The 21492-nt window shown below is 39.9% G+C and overlaps 1 protein-coding gene across 18 annotated transcripts in view; it reads right to left on the reverse strand.

Moving 5' to 3' along the window:
* SNCAIP (synuclein alpha interacting protein) overlaps positions 1–21492 on the reverse strand; it is a 153767-nt gene that overhangs the window by 20816 nt on the left and 111459 nt on the right. For all 18 annotated transcript variants that reach the window (XM_070465111.1, XM_070465106.1, XM_070465107.1 and 15 more), the window contains 3 exons: positions 20381–20560; positions 14745–14858; positions 4267–4392 (listed from right to left, as the gene is read on the reverse strand). In XM_070465111.1, coding sequence (XP_070321212.1) covers positions 4267–4392; positions 14745–14858; positions 20381–20560 — 420 coding nt within the window. The remainder of the gene's footprint in view (positions 1–4266; positions 4393–14744; positions 14859–20380; positions 20561–21492) is intronic.

Raw genomic sequence — 21492 nt, forward strand, 5'->3', positions numbered from 1 at the left:
GCCTTCTCCGTAGTATGATCTTCAGGTATGCCCATAAACATTACTTTTTAATGACTGTTACAGAAGGTTAAATGGAACTTCTCCTGTTGTTCCAAAACCAGTCACCAGAGTCCACAGCAGGACAGGGTGGGGACAAGGAGCCTCACATACAAAGAGGACTTTTTCTAGTGAGATTTTAGCAGTCAGTATCAGATGCCTCCCTTCAGAACCCACAACAATGCAACCAACCAACCCTACTACTATCAACCCCACCCAGCCTCAGAAGGACACTGGGAAGAAGAGGAGGATGTGTTGTCCTTAGGAGTCCTTTCCTTCATGAGATGATCAGGGCAGTGTCTATAGTGAGAGGCTCTGTCCCTTTCAATGGGTGGGCTCATGAATTTAGGGATGCCCATAAGAAAAAGAAGGAACTTTTTTTTACCTGTTCCTTTTTGGGCAGCACACTTGACCTGGTGCTGAACCTACCCAATCAGAGATAAAAAGAACTGGAGAGAATTGTCATGGCAGGGGCCCGTATTCACACCACATGCCCTGATGAGGACGTGTTGCATAGATTGAGCAGATGTTGTAGAAGGGAGCATGCTGTGAGCTTATTATCATCTGATGAAAATGGAGAAGGTTCTTTAGCAGCAGGAGGCAGTGGGAAGCAACACAGTGGAGGGGCTTGTATGGGGAGGAGAGTGCAAGGTCGGGGCCACATCTCCCTGTCAGGTAGCAGCGGGGAGGCTACAGAGGACCCTCGAAAGACCCCACTCATCATATCCACCAGAGACTCAGCCCCTGAAGGCTGCTCCCGAGGACATCAGTGGCAAACCTTAGTGAGCTCAAGAAGCAACACAACTTTCAGGGAGCGGCCATGACCCCTGCCAGTTAAGCAAAGAGACAGCTGACTTTCGCTCTCCTTATTTTCTATTTGTCCTCAACAGTGGAGCCCAGGAGAGAGAGGTGAATAGGAGCTAAGGTGGTGTGTAACAAGCCAGTCAAGCTTCTGTCCCAACCTCGTTCCTTCTACCCTGAGCTGATCTGGGTTGGGGAGGAGAATACTTTGAATTAGAAATAAGACTGAGATTTTTCAATTGGTTTGAAGTACATGTTAAAAGCCAAACAAAGGCAAAAAGTTAAGGAATCTTGTCAAGGTGTCATTAGTATAGGGGAGAAAGATTTGATGGAGCATGGTTGAGACTTTGGCTTGTGTGATCTTCGATCCCTGACCAGGGATTGAACCTGTGCCCTCGGCAATGAAAGCACAGAGTCCTAATCACTGGTATACCAGGGAATTCCCTGACATCGTTAATTTTTAAAAATCAAAACTTTAGTTTGTATGCTGTGATGACAATAGACTCCACAAAAAGCTGTCACATCAATATTAATCAACTGTCATCGTCTGATATTTTTTGACACTATCAAGATGAGTTTGTAGACCTCCCTCCGGATTTATTTTAGGAATAGATAATATTTTCCCTACCAGAAATCAGTGTTATTTTAAAATTCCTAGACTACTCAGACTCAGAGGTCACTGAGGACTGTTATTTTCCACTCAGTTTAGGATCACTCTCCATGAAAAGTCACTGAGACACTCAGCCCACAGAGTGTCCCCACCTCACATGGAGCTCTCGGAGACACAGCGTAACCACACAGTTAGCACCCCCCTTGACTCTGGCCTCTGCCGTTTTCTTTCCAGTGTTTCCCACACTCGGCTCCCTCCTCACATCGTAACGACACTTGCTCACTCCCTTTTCCACTTTCAATCTCTTTGTACCTACTTTTTCTCACACCCAGTGGAGAGACTTACTTCTAAGAGTATCCAAGTTTCCACATCCATGGTGCCTCGTGCCAAAAATATCATTTGTGTTAAGTGGAGATGAACACGCTGAAAGGACAGACTGCCTCTCCTCACATATTAAAAAAAATAATAATTGAAATCTCAAACAGAATTAGTGATATCAGCCGGTTTTCTTTGGCTTGCAGTCATTTATTAGCTGATAAAAGTTTACTCTTTTTTTACTTTAAGACCATTAAACAAGATAGTGTTTTGTTAAATGGAGAAATGAACTTTTCAGTCTTCATTTAATTATTTTCCTCCACAAAAAGCAATGCTACTCCTTTCATCTTTCTGCAGACCCTGGTAGTAATTTAAATTTCTCTCTTTTCTATATACTTTGATTTCTCATCACTCCTTTCACAACTGGGTGTCTTAAATTAGAAGATGCACGCTTTGCCAGCAATAGTGGGGAAACTTCCCAGACACTTGGAATATTTCCTGTCAATGTGGCTTTCCACAGAGCAGTTGCTATGTGAGGAGACCCTGTAGAGATCCTTTTGCTATTGCCTCTGCATTCTGGTTTTATTCAGCTCTTGCCTCATATTTACAGCTTTTTCATATCTGCTGTCATTTCCTAATCCTCTCTACCTTTCTGAGCAACTGGTTTCACTGCCCAGCTTTCTCTTTCAGATACAGTCTACCGGCACACAGGAAAACCTTGCTAAGTGCCTGTTAAGTTTGGAATAAAAGAAATATTACCAAATATGGTGAAAAAGAGCACTGTTTCCTTAGGAGTTCTCAAGTGCACATAAGATATTTTGAACTGTATGAACCTGGTAAGGTGAAAGTATTTTCTTTAATCGTGGCCTTCATCCATACATTGTCAATTGTTCTTTTCCTACATTTCAGGCAGATGTGGGAACAAATCCATAGATGTTGGGTCATTTTCAATGATAAGAATGGTGTGATTGGTCAGACTCTGGTAATGATGATTTATGTTCCTAAAGTAAATTCCAGGTCAGTTCTAAACTTTGTTTCAATTCAAAGCTTTTCCTCTCCTTACACCATCATTGTCCCTCCTCCCCTTCAGCCCTCCTCTCTCATTGTTTTGTCAGTCAGGGCCTTATACTTTCTAGCTGAAAAGGCCTAGCCAGTTATTTTTTTAAATTTTCAAAAATTGAATTTGTGTCAGTTTTTGCTATATTGCAAAGTGACTCAGTTATACACATGTAGGTATTCTTTTTTATATACTCTTTTCCACTGTGGTTTACCACAAGATGTTAAAAATAGTTCCCCACGCTGCACAGGCAGGTGGGAGAGGGAAGGCCTGGGAGTCCGGGATTAGCAGAGGTTAAACTGTTACATACAGGAGGCCTGCCCACCGTTCACATGCACGTGCTCCGCTCAGGGCCCCCGCCATGTGCTGTGAGGGCGGTAGCACTGGTGTGGCTCGGCTCTGGGCAGCTCTGCATTCAGCTGCAGGACGAGATGCCGACCCCTCTTCTCGTAGGAAGCCTGTACTCTCTAAGCAGCCCTCTTGGAGGTCCCCTCAGGTGGCTGGGGCAGGGGGATGCCACCTCGTGTGGCTCCACTCCCCAGCCTCTTTCCATCACTACACACGGGAGACACAGTAAAATTCTCCAGGTATGTTTGGCTGAAAGGGTGAGGCCACCTGAGGCTGCTGGGTGGGCTGGCTAGCCAGTCAGGGCCCTGCCTAGCCTGCCCACGGGCTGCAGGGGGTCTATATCCAGGGCTTCCTATAATCAGTTCTGGGCTTTTTGAATGGATTCAAGGAGCTGAGTCCTACTACCAAGAAAGGGAGAAAACCACAGGACCCTCCTCTCCCCGCAGCCTACTACCTGCTGTGTGTGTGTTTAGTCGCCCAGTCGTGGCTGACTCTTTGCGACCCCGTGGACTGTAGCCAGACTCTTTGTGATTCCCTTACCTATGGGGTTATCCTGGCAAGAACACTGGAGTGGGTTGTCATGTCCTCCTGCAGGGGATTTTCCCCGTTGAGGGACACAACTTGCGTCTCTTGTGTCTCCACTGTGTCACACTACTTGATACTCTAAGGAATTCTTCTATTTCCTGAAAACTCAGTCCTGTTTATCAGACACTTGGGAAGGTCAAGTGTGCTAATGACAGCAGCAATGGCCCACCTGCCATGTGACAGTCTGAGCGATATCTGACAGGGGTTTTCTACTATCTTGAGAACACGGGGTACTTAACACCTACTGTCCTCAGCACTGGGGTTTTCAGGCAATGCTGAAATGGCAAGAGGAGACCCTGGCAACATCCTGTGACACTCAGGCAGAAACCCAGACAGCTATTTATGCCAATGCTTGTGGGCATTTCTGGAAATACAAATATATCAATTTGATTCTTTATTATCCACTAAAGAGACAAAGTTGACTAAATCTAGACTCTCTCCAGGGGAACTAAATTCCCATTTTCTGTTTTACTACTTGTGGCCCTCATTTCTCCAGGAAGCGGGGCCTGTGTACCTGTATGCACCCGAGGTAGCCATGCTGTGAGGCCACATGAACAGCACTGTTACCATCTTGGTCCACTTCATCCAGTGAGATGCCCTGCTCTTGCATGAACTGAAGAAGCCACAGCAGAATCTTCTCCTATAAACACAAGGACAAGTTGGAATTAATAGGCTGTCATGTAGAGCCGAATGACTGGAAAAGACCCTGATGCTGGGAAAGATGGAAGGTAGGAGTTGAGAAGGGGGCGACAGAGGATGCAGTGGTTGGATGGCATCACCAAGTCAATGGACATGGTTTGAGGAAACTCCAGGAGATGGTGAAGGACAGGAAAGCCTGGTATGCTGCAGTCCATGGGGTTACAAAGAGTCAGCTGAACAACATGTAGAGAAGCCTAATAAAAAGAGGAAAATAAAACTCCAACATGTGAAGCTTAGATATAGCCAAGCTTACCCTCTGAGGAGAACATTTCCATTCAGTATAAACTGAAAATTCATGCATCTCTGACAAAAGTCAATGAAAGAGAATTGCGCTGAGAATTCAAAGAGTAGAAAGTTATCTCAGAAATGCTCTTGTTTTGCTTCCATTTTCTTCAGGTGGAAAAACTGATTCAGAGAAAGTCTGAGCATCTCCTCAAAGTTACACAGTGAGACACAGTCAATGCTAGAACCAGAATCCAAGTCTTCTGATTTCAGGGCAATATTTCTGCTATTCTGTTAAATTATCTGGTAGCTTTAAGAATATTATAAAACCTTGAACTATTGAGATAACTAGTTTCTACTTTAAGTTTATCACACTTCAACTATGACTTCGTAATCTCATACTTTTCAGTCAACAGGCTTCCAGAAAGGGGAAACATATAAAGTTGTTAAGTTAACCACACTGAAATAAAACTGGGGCCATCTTGATTTTTCTGATCAAATGGCGGTGGTATTTGAAAGGTAAAGGTTTTTCTTCTTCTATGTTACAGAGCACCAAGCCTCTGAATACTACCTTTCCAAGGGAAAGATACACAACAGTCAGTGTGTGTTGTCATAACCTGTTTGCATTTTACCCACTGAGTCTCTTGTGGTATTTTCATGTTACGTTTGGTCTCAGAGAAAGCAGAGGGATGGGATTTCAGTGTTTTAAAATAGAAAAATTAAATATAATGCTAAAAAAATACAAGAGTGGTAAAAACAACAGCATGAAATTTAGTGGGTGGAATTTGACATTTAAAAAGATGATCATGCCTTTCAAAGAGACTTGAACCTCTCCTTAGCCTTTTAAAGGATTTTTTTTTCCAATTATTTGCTCAGACTGGTCATGAACTTTTATACTTTTCTGGATTAAATTTGCCTGCACCTTCTGAACATGCCAACTAATCTGCTAAAGGAATGCTGGATCAAAACAGCCAACTCCTTTCATGTTTCTCCCCTCATGTGGGGAACAGGGCACTGTTTATGAAGTCAACTGTGATATCAGGGAGAGACTGAATATTTGCACCACACTTTTTTTCACAGGAGCACGCAGAAAGTAAGCCCTCTAAAGAAAAAGAAGAGAAAATGTCAATACCTGCAACCAACCAAGAATGCACCCTGGGAAAGCAGGGTAAGCATTAGCTGCAAAAGCGGACAGACCTTGTAGGAAGGGAAACCCTTCAAGTCCTGAGAGAATGAGGTGGGGCAGAGCCCGGAGGCCAGGGCTGGGCGGCTGGAGATGGATAAAAAAGAGGCCTTTGTGCTCTCTTCTTCAGAGGCAAGCAAAGAAAGAACGTTGAAACTGATACCAGAGCAAGTGATGTTTCAAATGCGTAAGGGAGAACAACTTCTGTTACTTTTCTTATTTTAGGGGAAAAAAAAAACCTGAATTACCTTAATTTGGAGACAGATGATCAAACCTTGTGATCTTTTTTTAAATTCATTTTTATTGAAGTATAGTTGCTATACAATGTTGTTAGTTTCTACTGTACGGCAGAATGAATCAGTTATACATATGCATGTATCTCCTCTTTCTAAGATTTCCATCCTATTTAGGTTACCAGAGAGCCCTTGAGGAGAGGTCCCGAGCTAAACAGCAGGTTCCCATTAGTTATCTATTTTATACATAGTAGTGTATGTATATGTCAACCGCAATCCCCCAATTCATCCTCCCTCCCCCTTAGTATCCAAATGTTTGTTCTCTATATCTGTGTCTCTATTTCTGTTTTGCAGATAAGGTTATCTGTACCATTTTTCTAGATTCCACATACAAAGGATATTATATGATACTTGTTTTTCTCATTCTGACTTACCTCACTCTGAATGACTGTCTCTAGGTTTATCCATGTCTCTGCAAATGGCACTACTTCATTCCTTTTCATGGCTGAGTCATATTCCAGTGTATATATGTATCACATCTTCTTTATCCATTCATCTGCTGATAGACATTTAGGTTGCTTCCATGTCCTAGCTAATGTAAACAGCTGCTGCTGTGAACATTGGGGTGCATGTATCTTTTTTAATTATGGTTCTCTGAGTATATGCCCAAGAGTGGGATTGCTGGACCATATGGTAGTTGTATTTTTAGTTTTTTCAGAATCTCAATACTGTTCTCCACAGTGGCTACATCAACTTATATTCCCACCAACAGTATAGGAGGGTTCTCTTCTCCTCCATACCCTTTCCAGCATCTGAATCATGTGATCTTAACTCCTAAAAAGATCCGGATGAATAGGTAGATCTCAAGATCAATGACATGACCAACTGGTTAGAAGTCGATGTCTAGGAAATATCAAGAGGGCAAGTTGCTGTAACTCTATTGGTGAAAAGGACAGCCATGCTATCTTCAAAGGTCATCAGCAAGCTTGTGGTGACTTGGTTTGCTCCATGATATTAAACGTTAAGATTGTAAAGTGGGAGAGATTTTAGAGAATCATTCAATTCAAACACTCTTATTTTACAAATCAGACAACTGAAGAAAACAACTGGATATTCTCAGATATTCTAGCAGCTTCTTTAGTAAGTAAAGTTCAGAGGGGTTCAAGATAATCAGAAATATTCTATATGTATGTTCTTGTCAGGCATATTTTTATGATTTCCAGACTCAATTAAATATCATAATGGATATGTGCATGCTCCATATGCACAGAAAATGCCCTTTACTATAATTCACAGTGTTTTGACTTCTGTTATTGTTGCTCAGACACCAAGTCATCTCTAACTCCTTGCGATTCCATGTACTGCAGCACATCAGGCTTTCTTATCTTTCACTGTCTCTGGAGTTTGCTCAAATACATGTCCATTGAGTCAGTGATGCCATCAAACCATATCATGCTCTGTCATCCCCTTTTCCTGCCTTCAATCTTTTCCAGCACCAGAGTCTTTTCCAGTGAGTTGGCTCTTCCCATCAGGTGGCCAAAGTATTGGAGCTTCAGCTGTAGTCCTTCCAGTGAAAATTCAGGGCTGGTTTCCTTTAGGATTGACTGGGTTGATCTCCTTGCAGTCCAAGGGACTCTCAAGAGTCTTTTCTAGCACCACAATTCGAAAGCATCAATTCTTTGGCACTCAGCCTTCTTTATGGTCCAACTCTCATGTTCAGATATAACCACTGTAAAAAAACCATAGCTTTGACTATATGGACCTTTGCTGGCAAAGTGATGTCTCTGCTTTTCAATATGCTGTCTATGTCTGCCATAGCTTTTCTTCCAAGGACTAAGTATCTTTTAATTTTGTGGGTACAGTCACTGTAGTGATTTTGGAGCCCAAGAAAATAAAATCTGTCACTGTTTCCACTTTTTCTCCATCTGTTTGCCATAAAGTGATGGGACCAGATACCATGATCTTAGTTTTTTGAAAGTTGAGTTTTAGGCCAGCTTTTTCACTCTCCTCTTTCACCTTCATCAAGAAGCTCTTTAGTTCCTCTTTTCTTTCTGCCACTAGAGTGGTATCATCTGCATATCTGAGGTTGTTGATATTTTTAGTAATGGAGTTAGAGGAAATAGAATACTACATCCATAAGAGTAGGAATTTTCCCTTTATGGAAATCTGGGGGAGAACCTATAGAGACCTGGACTTTACAGGGGCTTGATGTCTTGGGAGAACAGGACAAGGTCTGTGTAAGGCAGGAGGTGACTTGACTCCTGGGGTTCTCCCAGTCATGTGTAGTCCACACTGTTATGATAACCTGCTGCTTTTTTTAGGATGGCCTGGATAATTCTTCCTTATAATTACTCTTAGCAAATTCAATATGCAAGATTTTAATCAAGGAAGAACCATTATCCTAATTCAGGTTAGTTGCTCTGTGGTGTCTGACTCTTTGTGACCCCATGGATTGTAGCCCACCAGGCTCCTCTGTTCAAGAAACTCAAATCCTGGGAGATAGTGAAGGACAGGGAAGCCTGGCATGCTGCAGGCCATGGGGTCAGAAAGAGTTGGACACATCTAAGTGACTGAACAACAGCAGTGACAACATTATCCTATTATTTAAAACAATGTAGGTCTTTGCCCAGCAGGTCACATTCAGTTTCCTATGCTGCAGTCAACACCTTCATAAGGAGATATTCAACTGGCTGCACCTTCCCTAGTGGCTCAGATGGTAAAGAGTCTGACTGAAGTGCGGAAGACCTGGGTTTGATCCCTGGGTCAGGAAGATCCCCTGGAGAAGGAAACGGCAACCCACTCCAGTATTCTTGTCTGGAAAATCCCATGGATGGAGGAGCCTGGTGAGCCACAATCCATAGGGTCACCAAGAGTCAGACATGAATGAGCAACTTCACTTTCACTTTATGCAACTGGCCTGTTTACTGAGAAGTTAATATGGAAACGATCATCTCCCCTATGATATGTGCAGAGAGGCACTGCTCAAAGGGATGGGCTGACTATCCACTTGGTTTAACAACCAAAGTTTAGGACTTCTGAGATGGCATGGAGATGGTTAGAATCCCTTGGTTTGGGTAAGAGCATGTTCAGCATTCTGGAGAAGAAAACAGCAACCCACTCCAGTGTTCTTGCCTGGAGAATCCCATGGACAAAGCCTGGTGGGCTACCATTCATGGGATCACAAAGAGTCGGACACAATGTCAGACACAATGTGCTGAGCGACTAAGTACAATGTTTAGCATCCACTCTCCTAGAAATGCTTTCTGCTCTGATTCTGTAAAACATGCCTGCAGAGACCCACAGTCCCACAGTTTAAACAGTGACTTATTTGACAAATATCCAGTGAAGAGAACAGAACAAATACAGCTACTTCCTCCAACTAAGAAGATCCTGTGAATGTATATCACATATACATATCCATGGTGCCTAGCTCTTCTTTTGGACCTTTAGTGTGTTCTCCCCACATCCCCAGTGACCCCACCCCTGCTGTGTGTGTGTGTGTGTGTGTGTGTGTGTGTATGTGAGACAGAGAGAGAGAGAGAGTGGGGAATATTAAAGAATGTAACTTCAGACCTTCATGTTCCCATAGGTATAGCTTTTAGAGAACATCCAATGTAATCACATGGATGAGGCAGTTCTTCTGTATTATTTCTGTTTTACAGAATGCCTCTCCAATTGACATTCCATCCAACCACCTATATCTATTATATCTATGCATTCAATGTTCATCTAATGAATGAAAACTTACTTTATGTACTAGTTTCCTCTTCTGGGGATTTTCTGCTCTTTTGATAACCTGTTTTAATATCTTTTGTGCATTCTTAAAGGCAATGGAATTTATTTATAGAGGCAATTAATACATGTAATTTATGAACTTTGCTGGACAGTCTAATTAAAAATGTAATTGAAAAGTATGCCACAGGTGCATTACTGCTATCAATAAAATCTCTATAGTTTTGTTACAACTGTAGTTCTAAAGGAGGCAATTTTGTCTGTGATTATGTCATCAAATTGAACAAGCCATCAATTATAAGATTCATTCCAGTTTTTGAGATGCTAAAATGTGAAAAACAAGGCCAGCAATAGTTTCATATTGTCACTTATTATAAAATAAATGTAGAATCTAGGGACAGTAAAACGTGAAAAAATAATACATCTAAGAATTGATTGAACAGGTTTAGGACTTCCCTTGTGGCTCAGATGGTAAAGAATCTGCCTGCCAATGCAGGAGACCCAGGTTCTACCCCTGGGTTGGGAAGACACCCTGGAGAAGGGAATGGCAACCCACTCCAGTATTCTTGACTAAGAATTCCATGAACAGAGGAGCCTGGTGGGCTACAGCCCATGGGGTCACATAGAGTCAGACACTGAGTGATTAACACACACACAGAGTTGTTTAGGCTGAAAAATGTTTTTTGCCAAACTTATACTTTACTTATAGGTAAATAAACAATATGTATAGCAATAAAAATCATAAATTGGAAGGTAGCCAATAATCATTAGAGCTGACATTTACCTAGTGTCTACTACAGGCTTCCTGTGACTTATCTCATTTGGATCTCAGAGCAACCCTGTTAAGAAAGTTCTATTATCTCCATTCTAAAGATGAGGAAACTGAGGTCCAGTGAGACATTTTCTTATCTTTTCTTTCAAAATAAAGAAATATATACAAGGCTCCTGGGCTAGTAATGGTAGGGCTAGGATTTAAACTCAGACCGAGGAGCTAACGTTCTGTGCCTTCTGTATATGAATATCCACCACGGCTCATGACGCATGACCCCTAACTCCATAAAGGACATGCTCCTTCGGCACTCCCTGGGTCACAGAAATCACATTAACTGCCTGTCAGTCTGTGGGCTGTGGAGCTCTTATGCTGGTTATGCTTTTTCAAAGATCTTGGAGAGCAGATTCTTGCTTGTGCCAATCAAAGATTTTTCTATGCACTTCCATCTGCAATCGCAGCACTTTCAGTGTTGTTTACTTATTTCTGACCCATGACAATGAAATAATAAAGTCAACAGAATATTTCTCCTTTTTAAAAGTAAACTGCAGAAAAACTATAACACAGCCTGTGGAAACAACCCCCTCATCAGAAGGCCCGTCACCATTCATGACCATTCGGAGGAATTCTGAGCCTTTTGTGAAAAAGTGTCTTTTATTTTTTTAATCTGATCAGGCCAAACATTTAAAATGGAGAATGAACAGAAAGAACACATAGGCAAGCGTGTTCTTTCTCAGTAAATGCTTAATGCTATGATGCCTGTTGTTTCCATAGCAGAACTTCTTGACCAAAAGGCACATTAAAGGTTTAGAAACAAAATGAGAAGTTTGATGTTGAAACTGACCAACACGCCAAACAGGCCGAAGCACCCAAGCATGTGAGGGTGAGAGCTTCGCTGGGACCCTGAAGGAGACCATCTGAGCTTTCATATTTGAATAAAACAGTCCAAGTTACACAGGCGGTAGCTTTGGCTTGAGATCATTCTGTCTCGACTGTTTCACCAGCAGCATCTCTCCCATGGGACAGCAAAGCAGGCCCATCCGAACATGCGCCCGTCTTTTTCCCTGAGAGTCCCTCATGCGTTCACCTTCATGCTCCCCGGGGCCGGTTCTGATAGGTACTATCAGACAATGAAGTAACTGCCCCCTCTGAGACTTGGTGTGGCAAGAGGAGGAAAATCAATTCCTGTTACCCAAAGATCTATCATTCCAGGAGACCACTAAAAACTGCTGGCTACCCCGTGGTTCTGGAGTCCTTACAGGTCATTTTTACCAGAAAAAGGATGCCAATTGTGAGTCAAATAGAGCCCATTCTTTTGAGAATCTACAGGAGGGGCAGAGGGTAACTAAAATAAACCAGGAGAGAAATTTTCCTCTGTACTGTCCTTTCCAAAAGGTATTTACTGAAGAAACAAAAGCAGAACACAGTCAAGTGCCTGCTCGATGTAGAAAAACCTGCATGTGCTGAATCCATTAGAAAACTGTTCAGTAACAGTCTTCCTTGTGAAAATATTAGGCTTGCAATGGTTCCAAGTTCAGCATCTCCGCAGGTTATCTGTTACATAAGTGGCTGCGGCGGATGTAGGATGGCTGGGCTGAGTTTGCAGTCCTGATGGGTGTCTACATTTTCCACTTGGGTAGGAATGCTCTCCTGAAGGCACTGCTGGGGTACCCTGCTCAGAGCTGTACTTGAGATCATTAAAAATGCTTATCAACTTGAAATAACAACCTGAAGACTGATACTAACATGAAGCAAATGTTTGACGTGGCTCTTCACAAAGGTCACTAATTTCTGTATTTTCCTCTACTCCGGCCAAAAAAACCACACTATCACCTGACCAAATCCCAGAAATGGCATTTTCTTTTGTTTTGTCCCAATGGCTTCAAAGTTATGAGACTCCTGCTGTGAGAGTAGAAGAGAGAAACTGGCACCTCTAAGCAACATTTCCCGGGACGAAGAATACCAGATGCCCTGTTATTGACTTAAAGTCTCAGAACAGCAATGCAATCCTTCCCTCCTTTTCTTTGGCAAGCTCTTCCAAAACTGCAGTCAGCTTTTCCACTGATATCTGAAACTCCTCTTTACATAAGCAAATGAAATCAGGGGTGTGAAACAATTATTCAGGCAATTTGAGAATAAATAAAATTTCATCTTATACTGAGAATGATTGATGGGGACTATTTGTCTTCATACTTCTTTTGGTCATTTGAAAATACTATTCTCCCTTCTGCTGGCCTAAGCCAAAAAAGAGCATCTTTAGCAAATACTTATTAATTCTTATGGTAGTTCATAGAACACCATGGCTGGGGCTCATAAGTGCAATACACAAAGAAAATGAAGCAATTACTTCAAAGACAGTGGCTTTTACAAATTTTAAATGTTCTTGCTTTTTTCTTCATTCCATAAATTTAGTACCATGAGTTTGTGTTTAAGATACTCCAAATATCACAACATATTGTTAGATAGAATTATTAAAAAAAAAAAAAGGACTTCTGCAGCTATATCAGTTCCACTTCGAATAAGCTACACCAAGTATATACCCGGATGGAGGAAAAAAACAGAACCTGGCCCCAAAGTCAAAGGACCTGAGTTGAGATCCAGCCTTTGCTCTTACTGGCCACTAGACCACATGCTGGTCACTTAAACAATTTTCTGTCTTCAGTCTCCTCATCTATAGACCAGGGATAAAAACAACAGAATCCAATAATGTTGTTTTAAAGACTAAGTCAGATAATGTACACTAAGTCCAATGGCATGGTGCTTGATATGTATAGGAAACATTACACACATATATTAATTGAAGTTAGCATGGCATATTATAAAGCATCACCTACCATGAACCCCACTAAAGAAAGGTTGTGGCAATATTCTGAGTCTATTTATAAATTTGAGACTGTCATGCTTGAAAAAGTATAATCTCTTGTTGACAACACCACAATTTACTGCCACTGGGGAAGTTCATGAAGCCAAAGGGATACGGTTATAAGAATGAGAAGCAATTTTCTTTGCCACAAACAAATGTGATTAAATCTATTTTAATGCACTGCTGACTTTATTTATATTTTCTTAAGGCTGAGATTGGCATTTTGTGGTTCCAGTTTTTTTTTTTTTTAAGATTATTTATACTCATCCTTCTCAAAGGGAGTTAGTGATGATTTTTTTACTGCATACACTGGATTGTAATCTGCATACATCAATTACTCACACTAGGATTTCCTAATGTAGAAACTGACTGTAACTGAGACTCACTTTGTTTGCATGAGTGCTCATCTTTTTTTTTTAATTCTCTAATTCTTTGTTGAAGATGATAAAACAAGCTTTGAATATATAAAAAACATGAATACAAAGACTCAATGTTGTAATTACTACCAAATTAATCTGAAAGTAAAATTTATCAATGACAATTAAAATCCCAATAAAGATGGTTTAACTGCATGTAAACAGCCTGTTTTGGAAAAGAAAACATGTATGAATATTTAAGAAAATTTTAGGTAAGTGATTGTTTTGCTAATATTTAATGGAGCAAGACTGCCTCAATTAATGTCTTACTAAAGATTTGCTTTTTAATTTTGGGTTCAAGAAAATATATCATTTTTCCTTTCCACAAAAGTTAAATTTGTTTATTTCAGGAAATTGGGAAAGAAGTGAAAAACATAAAAAAAGAAAATAAAAGCCACTTATAATCCTGAGTGATAATTACTATAAACATGTGGAGACAGTTTTTTTTTTTCTAGTCTTATTATTCATTTCTCTTTCTCTCTCTCCAAAGTTCAAAGTTGGTACCAAATTACAGGAACAGTTTTGCATCATATATTTTAACTCAATATTATATAATGAATATAGTTCTGAAAAATTCTATCATATGAATGTTTTATTATTTATCCAATATTCTATCATGAAATATTTAGGTTTAACAAAATGGCAACCCACTCTAGTGTTCTTGCCTGGAGAATCCCAGGCACTGGAGCCTGGTGGACTACCATCTATGGGGTCACACAGAGTCAGACACGACTGATGTGACTTAGCAGCAGCAGTATAAATCTTTGAATACATCTTTGATGATTTTTTAGGTTTGGATTTTGATAGACTAGAAATTTAAAAAGTGGTAGATTACACAGTATTCAAAGAGAAAATAATTAAAAATTTCTTCATACCTGACCAAAACAACCTGCGTAATGAATAAGGCTTGGAAAATCCTTAGAACAACTCAGTTCAGCAATGGCTTCTGTTTCACTCACCATCCAGCGTACACACTCCAACTGACCATTCTGGATTAAAAAGAAAAAAAAAAAAAAAGAAATTGAAGGTAATTCAAGTTTAAAAGTTACGTCACAGGTGGCATTTTTACCAAGAAAAAAAATCACATGAATTTTAGCTTTTACTTCTGGCTTAACTCATTTACAATAAATGTATACCATACCTGTGATCAGTAATTTTTACTCTAAATCAACTGCATAGTTTTACTTAAATAAGTTCTCATAATTTCACCAGTTATTTTAAAATCAGTTTATTAAAGTATAATTTGCTAACTATAAAATGTACTCTTTTAAAAGTACAATTTGAATTTTTGACAAGTATATTCTCCGGTAACTACAGCTCCACTCGAGACATAGAACACTTCCACCCCTGCCCCCTCATTTCTACTTCTCCTTTGTTCACATGACCACTCTGATCCCTATCACAGCAGAAGAGAATATGCACTCTTTAACATCTGGTTTCTACCTACATAATGCTTCTACCTACATAAGCTACTACTTGGAGATAGCTTATTTCTTTTTATTGCTAAGAAGTATTCCACTGCATGAATATACTACAATTTATTTATCCATTAACTCTTAGAACTGACTTTTTCTCTTGATAAGTTAGAATGTGAGGAGTCCAAAATGAAGAAAAGGAAAGTAATCCCAATGCTACTTTCACTGAAGGAGCCTTCTCTGACTTGATGCTCACAGGAGACCTTTTCTCCTGTGCTGAAACCCACACTGTGCAAACCAGGAAGACAGCTGAGACATACACGACCTAGTGATTAAGACCCAGACTTTGGACTGGATTTAAATCCTTAATCCACCACTTAGTTACAAGACCTTGAATAAGCTTCTTCATCTCTCTGATACTCAATTTTCTGATCTATGAAATAGCAGGGGTTAGAAGCAGCTACCTTATGGAGCTACTGTAAAGATTAAATGAGGCAAAGCATGTCAGCTTCCTAAGCACACAATACCTGTTATCTTATATTAAAATGCTATCTTAGATCCTCATAATAACTCCAGAAGACAAATGAGACATTCAGCTGCTTTCCTGGTTTACACAGTGTGGGATCTTAGCCCAGGAGAAAAGAACCATGGTGAGTGTGAAGTCAGGGAAGCCTATACTGAAAATAAGACAGGGGAAGTAATCTGCTCATTCTTCTCTTACTCTGGAATTTCAAGCAGTCAACTTGTAGCTAATCTCATGTAGAACACTCATCTAGCATGATTAGTACCTGCTGAATAGCTTCCAGGTGCCCCACTCAGCTCTGTCTCCTCCCATTTCTTCCCTCCTTGCTGCCCAGGGAGCCTGATGTCTATGGGTTGATTCCCGTGGGCCCTGGCTTTTGACTGGGTTTGGCTGATGGAAAGCAGTAGCAGGAAACCAGGAAAAGACAGAGTGTTTAAGGTTCCCTTTGTTCCCAACTCCCCCTTAATGGAGATGCCACTGGTCTGCTGAGTCCTATCAACCAGACAAAGGTCAAAAGTCAGCAGTTCTCCTCAACCTTTTCTATCTCAGGTCCTTCCCCTGCCTTTTAAGGCTCTGGAGTGGTAAATGTGCTCTGGTTGTTAGGGACCCCAATATATTGTACTTTCCTTCACATGCTCCCTACACCTACACTCCATCCATGCACCCTCCTTTTGCATATAAATCATTCATTATGGCCTCTCCTTAAATTACGCAATTTGAGCATGCAGTGTTTCTTAGGAGAATTTAAAAAAAAAAAAAAAACAACCCACTGATACAATGTGCTTCATTTCCTCTGAATGAAGAAAGGAAAAGGAGCCATGCTGAGCATCTATGAGCAAGACAATCTACATCAATGGGTATTAACACAGAATGTAGGAATATGAGACAAGAGTCCTGATTTTAGTAATAGCATTTAGTCTTCTCTCTCTCTCTGGTTAGTCTAACTAAAGGTTTGCTAATTTTTAAGCAGCTTTTTTATGAGACCAAATTTGGTTTTGCTGATTTTCTCTACTGCTTTTCTATTGTCTATTTCATTTATTTTTGCTTGAAAAGTTTTAGATTTCCTTCTACTTACTTGCTTTGAATTTAGTATTTTTCTAGTTTTGTGAGGTAGATTAGGCTATTAATTTGAGATCTTCCTCCTTCTCCTTCTTTTTTAAACACAGGCATTTACTAAAACATATATTTCCCTTTAAGTAAGCTTTAGGTGCATATTTAAATGTAGGTATGTTGCATTTTCATTGATCTCCAAACAGCTAACAATTTTCCTTGTAATTTCTCTTTTGATATAATGATTATTTTGGACTCTGTTAATTCTATATACTTGTGAATATCTTAAATGTCCTTCTGTTATTAATACCTAATTGCATTTCATTATAGTTAAAGATAAAAACTTTGCATGATTTTAATTACTTTATATTTATTGAGATCTGTTTTATGACCCAACATATGGTCTATAAGAGAGAATATTTCGTGTGCACTTGAAAAAAAAAATGCATGTTTCTGCTATTGGGTAGAATGTTCTGTTAGATGTGTTAGGCTTAGTTCATCGAAGAAGAAACATTTAAACAAATAAAACGTTGCCAGAGTAGTAAAAGGAAATATTATATCATTACCATGAGTTTGAAAGCCATATCATTTGTCATTAATAGAACTAGCAACAAAACAAAAATCTTATTAAGTTCTAGTTGGAAATTTTTACTTGCTAACATCCCTGAGCTTTGGGTCACACATTGTTTATTAAAAAGGAATATCAGTAGGTTATGTATTTTCTCACCAGACCAGCATTTTGTCTTTGGGCTTACTCAGAAATTAAAAGAGAATTAAAGTTATTTCATTACAAATCTGTTTAGATTCTGAATTTTTGTGCTGGCTCCATGTTAGAAAACAGATTATTTTCACCTTTTTGAAACTTTCTTTACAATTATTTTGCTTAACTGTTCCCAAATGGCACTTAATAATACCTTGAACTCCCACAGTATCTAGTGTTGGGTCCCCCAGAAAGCACTCAATAAATTTTGCATGGAGCTGGCAAGAATTTATGATGTTCCATTTAAGGAGTTTAAGTGTGGGGGGAGATGTTCTTTAGCTTTGGTATGACTTCAGAGCCCCTTTTCTAATGTAATCTTCTTATTTGATATCCTGTCTCTGACTCTGCTTCCTGTCAGCCAAGTCATATCATCTGAGCAACTTCTGCCCATTTGTACCAAGTTTGTTTGTCTTTAATGACAGCAGGGCTCTCCAAAATGTGCTTAACGAGGTGAAACACCACCAGTTAGTTACCAGTGTTCAAAACAAGGTCTTAAAAGGGAAGAAGGATGACTTCTTGGGACTCCCTCAATTTCATCAATGTCCATCACAATACACTAATGGACTGAGGCAGGACATGTGTCAGGACAGGATGGCCAAAGGGCAAGGCACGTGTTACAAAATATTTGTATTTACCGCTTTTGTAAATTCTAGATTAAATGAAGGAATAAAACAACACTTCCATTTTTCAGATCATTGTCCAGAGGTAAAGTATGAAAAGCCTGAGATTGCAAAACTAGAAGAGCTTTTGAGTCCTATGGGTTTGATGCATGTTCTTCATTAAAGCATAAAAAAAATTTTTTTTACTAAGTTTGCATGCTGATTGTATTAGAGAGAACCTTTATTGACTGGAGTTTAAGAATAAATGAACACTTAATATGAATAACATAAAGGAGTTTTACCAGGATTGGCTTAATGACCACTAAATTTCTTAGCTACCTTTCTACTTTGAAGATTCTTACTCTATCAAAACAAGCATTTGGGCATACACAAATTAACAAATTTTATACAATAATGTGTGTGTGTCAATCTCTCGGTCGTGTCCGACTCTTTGCGACGCTATGGACCGTAGCCCGCCAGGCTCCTCTGTCCATGGGATTTTTCCAAGCAAGAACACTGGAGTGGGTTGCCATTCCTTTCTCCAGGGGATCTTCCCAACCCAGAGATTGAACCTGGGTCTACCACACTGCAGGCAGATTCTTTACCATCTGAGCCACCAGGGAAGACTTAACTACAATTATGTAGTTAAGATACATTCAAAACCCACCACTAGTGAGGAGAACTAATGAGCACTGTATTTTATAAATACTAAAACGACAAGGTAGATGTCAGCAATCACTGGCACTGAAAGAATATTTCAGTCATGACTGACATTCCCACTGATTATCAAACCCAGTTCTTGCCTTCCCACAGGATTCTGACATGGGCCTAGATCCTGAATTCACCATCCTGCACTGGTAACTAAGTTACCTGACTTATCCACCAGGCTATCAGTTCCTTAAGGAAAGAGACTATGTCTCATTCACATGTGTTTTGCCAGCACCTTAAAACAACGTCTGGTGGACTCAAAAACACTGTTTAACTTTACTGAATTTTCACTCACGTTTGTTTTTTCTTTTTTCTTGATGGCAGTTCAGCTCTTATTTGACATAGCATCATTGCCAACTAATGAAAAATGATATCTATCCACTGGGTCATGGATTTCTTATATGATCAAAAAACCTAATCACTGAGTAACATTAAATACAATAGAAAGCAACTTTTTAATAATGTAAAACTTTGCTGAATGATAAATAAATTGAAGATACAAAAATTTAGATTTGCATAAGACGTATATAGGGAAAGGAAATTGCTTTTCAAATATAACATGTTTCTTAGTGAATTCACAAACAGACTTTAACTAGCAAGTTCCCCTAGTATATTTCAATATAATTCTATTTGTAAAAATTATGATTATTCAGCTTATAGAAGCCATAACTATTAAGCAAAGCAAAGTACAAATGCAGAAGCACAAGATGTATTATATTTCCCTACACTTCACTTCTGGCTTCTTAATAAATGTGACTAAATTCCACATTTATTTGCCAAAGATCTTAAAAGTAATTTTAGTTTAATAGCTAACCTTCTAGTGATGTGTTACATTTTACAGAGGCACTCACTACAGTGCTATAAAAGACCACATTTTCCTGTATCACTGTTTCTAGGTTTTAACTCTATCCCAGTCAGCATTAATTTGCCTAGTTTTTGACAGATAACATACTGTGCTCTGCGAGAGCCAAACTCAAACTCGGCACTGATATTCTAAAGAACTCCTGATACTGCAGACACTTCAACTTCAGATGTAATCCATTAGAGGTCCACTTTATTATCTGAAATCCTCCTGAGTGCTAGGCTAGCATGCCTTACCATACACCTTTTCCCCATTCGTCTTGCTCATTTATACTCATGTTAGGAAAAAAAATGAAACAGCCTCACATAGATCCAGGGGTGGTTAAGAATCCAAACTTCAGTCACCATGAATAACAAAAGTCCTTAAAATGGCAACAGATCATTTTCTTTTCTCTTTATTAGCTGTTTTGATGCTTACCCTAAATTGGAATATAGTCTCAAAATCTCAAAGCAGTTAGTGACTGAGATGGTTAACCTTTTAAATGCAGTAGGTTCACATGCTGTTTGCTTGGAACATCACTCTTAAGTTTACTTAAGTTTACTAGAAATCTTACAAGACAGGAACATGTGGAGGGCCCAGCCCCCAACCAGTCACCTTGATGGCCAGGCCTGCTGGAGTCAACTTCTCCACATTTCGCTCATTGAGGCAGTCTTCTCCCATCAAAGAAGTGAGGTGCTGCAGACACTCTGCGTGTCCCTGTGATGCGGCAACGTGTAAGAGATTGTTTCCACCTTCGTCATGAATTTTGTCTAGATTGTCGGCAGCTAGGTGTGGCTGTACACATAGATGAGGAAAACTTAAGTCAATAAAACAGAATGAGAAGCTGGGGGCGTTTTGCTCTGGGCCTTGGGAAGAAGAGATGAGCTTCCAGAAGCCCTGGTGACAGTCACGGGGTGTAATAAGTCAGAATTCCTTGCTATGAAAGCACAGGAATGCTCAAGTGACTTACTTTTATGGGAGACAGGCAACCAAGATGAGTCAACGAGTCTGTAGAGGCTCCAAGCCAGCTTTCTAACAACTTATGGTAACCAGCAGGTTTCTGGTCTGTCTCCTCCACTCCTGCTATGTTCTGAGGGCCAGAGTCTGCTTTATTCCTTGTGGTAGGTTTGTTGAATGAATGAACTACCTGTCATAACCATCTGCCTTGCCTTGAACTTTGGAGAGCTGGCTCTGATGGCAAGCCTCATGATGGGTGCTGTAGTCTGTGCTCCCCCGGGTACCTCCAGACACTTTCACCCCTAAACAAACTCCTGGGCAGCTGGAAGCTATACTTGGATTCTGGTTTCTTCACCTCGAGTGAAGTTCAGTGCCCTGAGCATAACTCATTGATAAAGACTGTTGGGTAAATTGAGAGGTGTTACCATTTGGGAAACATAAAACATGGGAAAGATAAAAGAAAGGAATGAACCAGAGAGGAAGAGCCAGGAGAAATGGAAAAGACATTTTCAAGAGACAAAAAAAAAAAAAAAAAGAAAAAAAATTACTTGACTTAGTAAAATTGTTCAATGATATCATCCTATTATAACACTAAAATTTGTGGTAATAGACCAAGTGCATTATATTTATCTATGCACAGATTTACCCTGAGTAGAATCACATGGCCAAGATGTGATGATTTTCCTTGAATGAGACTTTAATTAACACCACAGTGTCAGCTCAGCTTACTACTGTTTGATCCATGTCTGGAAGCCAGGAAAGAACAATGT

Source organism: Odocoileus virginianus, chromosome 3 (genome assembly GCF_023699985.2).
Source record: "Odocoileus virginianus isolate 20LAN1187 ecotype Illinois chromosome 3, Ovbor_1.2, whole genome shotgun sequence".
Classification (NCBI taxonomy): Eukaryota; Metazoa; Chordata; class Mammalia; order Artiodactyla; family Cervidae; genus Odocoileus; species Odocoileus virginianus.